The sequence below is a fragment of the Melozone crissalis genome, unplaced genomic scaffold (genome assembly GCF_028551555.1).
Source record: "Melozone crissalis strain CALT ecotype California unplaced genomic scaffold, PUWL_Pcris_2 ptg000018l_1, whole genome shotgun sequence".
Classification (NCBI taxonomy): domain Eukaryota; kingdom Metazoa; phylum Chordata; class Aves; order Passeriformes; family Passerellidae; genus Melozone; species Melozone crissalis.
The window spans coordinates 4,629,975-4,637,295 of record NW_026535796.1 but is presented as its reverse complement, the minus strand read 5'-3'; the positions used below and the strand labels follow the sequence as shown (position 1 = coordinate 4,637,295).

At 69.8% G+C, this 7,321-nt stretch overlaps 3 protein-coding genes across 3 annotated transcripts; 1 reads left to right on the top strand and 2 right to left on the bottom strand.

Moving 5' to 3' along the window:
- Nucleotides 1-250: 250 nt before the first annotated feature.
- On the bottom strand, nt 251-1,385 carry CDK2AP2 (cyclin dependent kinase 2 associated protein 2). Its single transcript, XM_054275314.1, has 4 exons — nt 1,039-1,385; nt 785-885; nt 560-692; nt 251-460 (listed from the first exon to the last, which is right to left on the bottom strand). Exons 1-4 carry the CDS (start codon nt 1,127-1,129, stop codon nt 393-395), a joined length of 393 nt encoding a protein of 130 aa, XP_054131289.1. The 5' UTR covers nt 1,130-1,385; the 3' UTR covers nt 251-392.
- Nucleotides 1,386-2,547: 1,162 nt separating this feature from the next.
- LOC128936248 (calcium-binding protein 2-like) lies at nt 2,548-4,784 on the bottom strand. Its single transcript, XM_054275021.1, has 8 exons — nt 4,557-4,784; nt 4,055-4,339; nt 3,457-3,618; nt 3,315-3,345; nt 3,110-3,244; nt 2,929-3,038; nt 2,703-2,850; nt 2,548-2,622 (listed from the first exon to the last, which is right to left on the bottom strand). Exons 1-8 carry the CDS (start codon nt 4,782-4,784, stop codon nt 2,597-2,599), a joined length of 1,125 nt encoding a protein of 374 aa, XP_054130996.1. The 3' UTR covers nt 2,548-2,596.
- On the top strand, nt 4,715-7,209 carry NDUFV1 (NADH:ubiquinone oxidoreductase core subunit V1). Its single transcript, XM_054275313.1, has 10 exons — nt 4,715-4,836; nt 4,921-5,003; nt 5,118-5,288; nt 5,362-5,545; nt 5,625-5,814; nt 6,127-6,339; nt 6,407-6,573; nt 6,657-6,738; nt 6,807-6,952; nt 7,026-7,209. The coding sequence occupies exons 1-10, from the start codon at nt 4,783-4,785 to the stop codon at nt 7,107-7,109; spliced, it is 1,374 nt and encodes a 457-aa protein (XP_054131288.1). The 5' UTR covers nt 4,715-4,782; the 3' UTR covers nt 7,110-7,209.
- The last annotated feature ends 112 nt before the right edge of the window (nt 7,210-7,321 follow it).

The following is a 7,321-nucleotide window of genomic DNA, read 5'->3' as shown; positions in this document are numbered from 1 at the left end:
GGAAGGCAGCGAGCGCCACTCACGGGCGCTCCGCGTGTACCGGCACCGCCGCCCCCGGAAAAACCCGGTGTTTTATTTTAAAAGCCACTCTTTTAAGTGATCAACGAGTGGTCCGATCGCTCCTGCACTCTCAGCTCCGGGACACCCACCCAGCGCGGCTCCAAACCCCTCCCGGACTCCCCCACCTTTACTCCGCGTCCCACCATCGCCATCGGGACCCACCCCCGCGGGGACACACCGAGGCCAAGTCCCAACATTGTCCTTTATTTATAAAAACACGCATTTATAAAGAGCGGAGAGCGCGGGGAGGGAGGGCTCCGGCAGCACGGCGGCCCCCCCGCTCCCGCCGCCACCACCGGGAGGTCCCGGGGGCTCCCGGGTGGCAGCTGCCGTTACGTGCGGGCGTTTCGCTCTGTCTCTGCCAGGCACTCCCTGACCAGCGCCCGGGCGTGGATGATCCCTGCGGGGAGAAGCACAGGGACACCTCGTATCACCCTCCAGCGGCTCCCCGCGGGGCTGAGGAGCCTCGGGGGCGCCCGGTTCCCCACCCTGCCCCTACCCCGCTTCAGCCGCTCCATGGCGCTCTTGCTGCCGGCGTAGGTGGGCCGGATCTCCTTCCCCATCTCCTCGATGACCGAGAGCAGGTCCGTGTAGGTGCTCTGCGAGCCCTGCGCCCCGGGGGGCTTCATGGCCTGCGGGAACAGGGGGACAAGCAGGGGCGGAGGGGCTGGGGGCCGCCCCCGCCGCCGCGCCCGGCCCCGGCGGCCCCGGCGCCGCGCCTCACCTGCACGTAGCCCATGGACGGCGGCCCGAAGTCATTGAAGAGCGGCCGGAAAGGGGCGGCGGCGCCAGGGACGGAACCGGAGGGCGACGGGACACTCGTGGCTGCGAGAAACTGAGGGTCACGGCCGCACTCCCTCTTTCTCGGTACCACCCTGATCCGGTACCATCCCTTCCCGGGGTACCCCCTCCATCCCTCCGGTCCCTCTCCGCTCTCAGTGCCCCCCGTCCCCCGCGGTTACCGCGGCGTTCTCTCACCGGCGGACGGTGCCCCGGGCCCCGGCGGGGCGGGGCTGGCGCTGGCGGCTCCGGGGGTAGCGGGGGCGGGAGCGATGGGCTTGTAGGACATCCCCGACGGCCGCCCGCCGCTCCCGGATCCCTGGAGCCCCGCGGCGGGGGTCGGCGTGCGGCCCCCGCGCTCGCCCCGCCGGTTGTATCGCCGGTGCCCGCCCCTCTTCAGCTCAGCTCGGCCCCGCTCGGCCCGGCGAGAAGCCGGGAACCGGAGCGGAGCGCAGCGGCCCCGGTTCCCGGTAGTGCTGCGCGGCCCCGGCCTGACCCGGGTCTCTCCCCCCTCCGCCGCCGCCGGCGCTCGCGGTGATGACGCAGGCGCGTCACGAGCGCGACGTCATCACGCCGCCGCGCGCCCGCCGGCCGGTCACCGTGGAGACACGCGGCGTCGGCCCCGCCCCCTCGGTGCCTATCCGACCACGTGACTGCTGTGCGGGTCACGCCCCCTCGCTCGGCGGGGGCCTCTCTCGGTGTCACGTGACCGACGGGCGCCACCGCCCCAGGGGCGCGGGGGGGGCACCGGGAGCGGCACCGGGAGCGGCACCGCCGCCAAGAGCCCCTGTGTCACCCCACAGCCCCGAGCCGCCGTCCGTCAGGACGTCCCGACTCTCCGCGGGGGTGAACACCGGCCCGGACTTTGGGGAACCGGCCCCACCCGCCGGCCGTGCATTCCCCGGAGCTCTGTGCCCGCGGTCCCGGCTCCCTGGGGGGCTCCCGTGAGGCACAGTGGGAGTCTGGGGTTTTGGGGGTACCAGCGGATGGAACAACCACGAATAAACTCTTTGGAAACAACATAAAACACAAGCCAAAAGTCTGTACAGAGAGTTTTATCATTTCAAAAGGGCAAAATTGGCCCCAAAACTGCAGCCAGGGCAGGGAGGGTACCTACAGCAGCCCTGCCTGCAGCTGGCTGAGGCCCTTCCACCCAGTAATGCTTTATTTCACCCCTGGAGGGTCTCCTGGCTGGGCTGCCAGGAGTCTCCCCTGTGCTGGGGGCTGCCAGAACATCCATGAGGGTCTGTGCCAGCCCCAAAAGGGGACGGATGCCTCACCCTAGGCGGGTCTGGGGTGGGTCTGAGCTCAAACCGTGGTGATGGGGCGAGTTATGCTGTGCAGTCCGCAATAAACCTGGCGTGGGGGAGCCTGAGGGGCTCAGTGCGGCACACAGAGTGGGAATGGAGGCTGGAGGGATGAGCAGCAGGGATGGGGCACAGCTGAAGGAGAGGGGACCAGGATGGTGTGACTTTCAGGGTGAGGTCCGGGTGGGAAGGGGAATGATGCAGGGAGAGAGCAGAGATGAGGGCGAGAGTAGTCGAAGCCCGGCCAAGGCTGTGCAGAGAAGGGTCCCGAATTCGGCCCTGGTGCCTCCCGCCACGGTCAGAGCTCAGCATTGGAGCAGCCCCGGCACCCAGCCTCACCCCGGGCACGGGCACCGCCGTGCCAGCACTGCCCCAGACCCTGGAGCTGGGGGTCCCTCCATCTTCGTAAGGCACGGGGGGCTCGGGTCCCGCGTTGGCACACGCCGCCCTCAGCGCGACATCATCCGCACAAACTCTGCCGGGGGAGGAGGGGGAACACACCTGGAACATCCCAGCTGTCCCTGGGAGCGCTCCTGGCCCCTTCCCTGCTCCTACCTTCGAAGTCCACCAGGCCGTCGCCATTGAGATCCACGTCCTTGAGGATCTCATCCACCTCCCGATAGTTGAGCTGCTGCCCCAGGAGCTTGCGCATGGCCTCCCGCAGCTCCGCCATGCTGATCTGTCCGTCCCCATTGCTGTCAAACTACGGACAAGGTCCTGTTGCCACCGGCCACCCCTGGCACGCTGGCAGCCTACCTGTCTGTCCCCACTGCCCCCGTACCTCACGGAAGGCGTCACGCAGCTCCTTGATCCCAATCATATCCGCCGTCTCCGCCAGCATCTTGGGGCCCATCAGCTCCACGAAATCATCAAAATCCACCTTGCCCCCGGCTGCAACAGGAGAGGGGTGTCAGGGGGGCAGGGGGCAGGGACTGACGGGCACCCGCTGCCCCACCACGTACTGATCTGCTGGGACAGCTCGATGAGCTCCATCTCCGTGGGCATGTAGCCCATGGTCCGCATGCACTCGCCCAGGTCCTTGTAGCTGATGTAGCCGTCGTGGTCCTTGTCGAACTCCCGGAACGCCTGCTTCAGCTCTGGGGACACCACAGCGTCACCACCGGCACCGCCACCCACCCGAGCGGGACCCCCTCCCCAGCAGCTCACCTTCGATCTCCTCGGGCCGCAGCTCCCGGTCCTGGGGAAGAGAGAAGGGGAAGAGACGAAGGAGGGGTCCTGCTCCCGGGGATCCCACAGGGATTCTGCTCTGCGCCCCCCGGGAGCACACAGGGAGGGGACGGTGCCCTACCCGTTGGGTGATGGCGATGCTCTGCCGCAGGAAGATGCAGGCCGGCCCCACCAGCCCCTGCAGCACCGAGTATCCCTGCATCGGGGGGGTCTGCGCCGCGTCCAGCACGTCCTCAGGGTCCCCTGCGCCGGAGCCTGGAGCGCCCGAGCGCGGCTTCCCATCCTGCGGGTGGAGCAGGCGTCAGCGGCGAGGGGGGGCCGAGCAGGGACCCCCCCTCCTCCTCCTCCTGCTCCCCCGCGGGTGCCGCAGCCCTGCCGTGCCTTGGGGAGCCGCCGCTCAGGGGTCTTGGTGCAGTTGCCCATGGCTGGGGGCTGCCCCCGCGCCGCAGGACATGCCTGGCCCCGGGGGGGCCGGCTGGCGCAGACCGCGGGGCTGCCACCGGGGATTTGAGGTTTTTATGGAATATCTGGGGATATGCAGGGCAGGCGCGGGGGGGTGGGTGCCGCGCCCGCGTGCATAATCCTCCGGATTATTCCCCGCTCGGCCGCCCTGCTCCAGATGTGGGCAGCCGCCCAGCTGTTCCCCAGTCCCGCTGCCTCCCTGCGAAGGCACGCAGGATCCCCGGCACCCACCGTGCCCCGGGCCCGTCCCCGGTTACCTGCCCAAAAGCGGGGGGCGGCCGGGGCTCCGGCTCCTGGGCAGCCCGCTGAAGCTCCACGGGGGACGCACCACTACGGCTTAATCTGCCCCGGCTGCCCGCAGTGCCGGCGGAGCCGGGACCCCTGAGCCGAGGGGCCGGCCGGGAGCCGCGGGCCCCTCTCCGGCCGGGGCCGTGGCGCCGGGGGGTGCCCCGGCAGGCGGGGGGCGCGGGGCTGCCGGTGCCGCGCCGCTGCGGGCCGCGGAAGAGAAAGAACATCCCGCCCGCTCCTGCTCCTTCTCCCCACTACCGGGACCGAGCAGGAGGAAACCAGATCGCCCCGGACCTGCGCCCGTCCCTCGCAGGGACGAGGCCACCGCCGTCCCCGGGACCCGCCGCGGAGCACAAGAGATCGGGTGGAGCGCAGCGACCCCCCGGGGCGCTGGGGGGAGGGGAGCGGGGCGCCCCGGGGGGCTCCGGGGGGGGCGGACGGGGGGCTCCGGTTTCAGCACCGAAACCCGACCCGGGCCGGGCGCGGGGCACGTGCCGGCGCGCCAACAGCCAGGCCACGCCCCCCCGGCGCCGCGAGCCCGCCCTGTGACCGCGCCCCCCGCTCCGGCCCCGCCCCAAACCTACCCTGGGCCGGCCTCTCTCGTGACGTCACTACCGCGCCGCCGGCGCTCCCCGTGACGTCACCGGGGGGCGGCTGAAGGTGACGGCGGCGGGTCCCGGTGGCGGTGGCCCCCGCCATGGCCGGCAGGCAGCTCCTGGCGCTGCGGCGCCTGCCCGCCGCCTCCTTCTCGGTGAGCGGGGACGGGGCGGGAAGCGCCGGGACCGTGCGGTACCGCTCCCGGTGTTCCCGGGGCTGAATCCGTGTGTCCCCGCAGACGGCGCCCAAGAAGACGCAGTTCGGGTCGCTGCGGGATGAGGACCGGATCTTCACCAACCTCTACGGGCGGCACGACTGGCGGTGAGTAGCGGGAGCAGCGTGGGGAGCGCCAGTGCCAGCGTGCCCGGTGCCCCCGTGCCCGGTGCCAGCGTGCCCGGTGCCCCGTCCCGGTGTCACCGTGCCCGGTGCCCGCAGGCTGCGGGGCGCGCTGCGCCGCGGGGACTGGTACAAGACGAAGGAGATCCTGCTCAAGGGCGTGGACTGGATCCTCGGCGAGATCAAGACCTCGGGGCTGCGGGGCCGCGGCGGCGCCGGGTTCCCCACCGGGCTCAAGTGGAGCTTCATGAACAAGCCCTCGGACGGGAGGTGAGACCGGCACAGGTCCGGTAGCGCGGCCCCGGCCTGCGGGGAGGCCCCGCTGACCGTGAGCTCCCCGCAGACCCAAGTACCTGGTGGTGAACGCGGACGAGGGCGAGCCGGGCACCTGCAAGGACCGGGAGATCATGCGGCACGACCCGCACAAGCTGCTGGAGGGCTGCCTGGTGGCGGGACGGGCCATGGGCGCCCGCGCCGCCTACATCTACATCCGCGGGGAGTTCTACAACGAGGCCTCCAACCTGCAGGTACGGGGAGCGCCCCACAGCCCCCCCACAACCCGGCGGGGCTCAGGGCGCTCCGGGGCTCACCCCCTGCCCCCTGCAGGTGGCCATCCGCGAGGCCTACGAGGCCGGGCTGCTGGGCGGCGACGCCTGCGGCTCGGGATACGCCTTCGACGTGTTCGTGGTGCGCGGCGCCGGCGCCTACATCTGCGGGGAGGAGACGGCGCTCATCGAGTCCATCGAGGGCAAGCAGGGGAAGCCCCGCCTCAAGCCCCCCTTCCCCGCTGACGTGGGTACGGCCCCACAGCTCTGTCCCCAGTTCCCAGCTGCCACCCCAAAACAACTGTCCCCAGGACACTGTCCTGCTGCAGGGACAACACCACAGCCAACACCACGTCCATTAAGAGAATGGTCTGGGTTGGAAGGGAGCTGTCTTATTCCACCCCACTCCCATGGGCCACATACCACAATCCCAGGTTGCTCCAAGCCCTGTTGAACTTGGCCTTGGACACTTCAGGGATGCGGCAGCCACAGCATCTTTGGGCCACTTGTGCCAGGGCATCACCACCCTCACAGGAAGGAATTTTTTCCTGATGTTTCCCCAGGTGTGTTCGGCTGCCCCACCACGGTGGCCAACGTGGAGACGGTGTCGGTGGCTCCCACCATCTGCCGGCGCGGCGGCGCCTGGTTCGCCAGCTTCGGCCGGGAGAGGAACTCCGGCACCAAGCTCTTCAACATCTCGGGGCACGTCAACACGCCCTGCACGGTGGAGGAGGAGATGTCAGTGCCGCTGAAGGAGCTCATCGAGAAACACGCCGGTGAGCGCCGCGCTGAGCCGGGCCGCAGCGGGGCCGGAGCTGCCTGTCCTGACCCTCCTCTTTGCAGGAGGCGTCCGCGGGGGCTGGGACAACCTGCTGGCCGTCATCCCGGGCGGCTCCTCCACGCCGCTGCTGCCCAAGTCTGTGTGTGAGACCGTGCTGATGGACTTCGACTCCCTGGTGCAGGCACAGAGCGGGCTGGGCACGGCCGCCGTCATCGTCATGGATAAATCGGTGAGGGGTGGGCTCCCCCGGCTCCCCCAGCCATAGTGGGACCCTCGCCTTCCTCACCTTCCTCACCCTCCCTCTCTTCCCAGACCGACATTGTCAAAGCCATCGCGCGGCTGATCGAGTTCTACAAGCATGAGAGCTGTGGGCAGTGCACCCCGTGCCGGGAAGGTGAGTGGGGGCCGGGGCTGGAGGGCTGTGGGGTGGGGCACTGCAGGGACCCATCCCGATTCCCACAGGTGTGGACTGGATGAACAAGGTGATGGCGCGGTTCGTGCGGGGCGACGCGCAGGCTGCTGAGATCGATGCGCTCTGGGAGATCAGCAAGCAGATCGAGGGACACACCATCTGTGCCCTGGGCGATGGCGCGGCCTGGCCCGTGCAGGTGAGGGGCCCGGAGGGTTGGAGGGGCCAGCAGCCTTCCCCCACCCCGTTAACCACTGCCCCGCTCCATGCAGGGCCTCATCCGCCACTTCCGCCCCGAGCTGGAGGAGAGGATGCGGCGCTACAACGAGGGCAAAGCCCGAGCGGCGTCAGCTTAAGGATCCACCACCACGCCTCCCTCGTCCTGCTTGGAAGGGGTTTCTGGGGTGCTGGCAGCACTCAGAGGCTTCTCAATAAATGCTGCTGTGCTCCCAGGCTCTGCTGTGGACATTAAATGGTAGAAAGGGACTGACGGGGCAGAGGGCCTCAAGGTCCTGCTGCCCCTGGAGCATAAGATCACCAGGGATCATGGGGTCACACAGATGGAGCC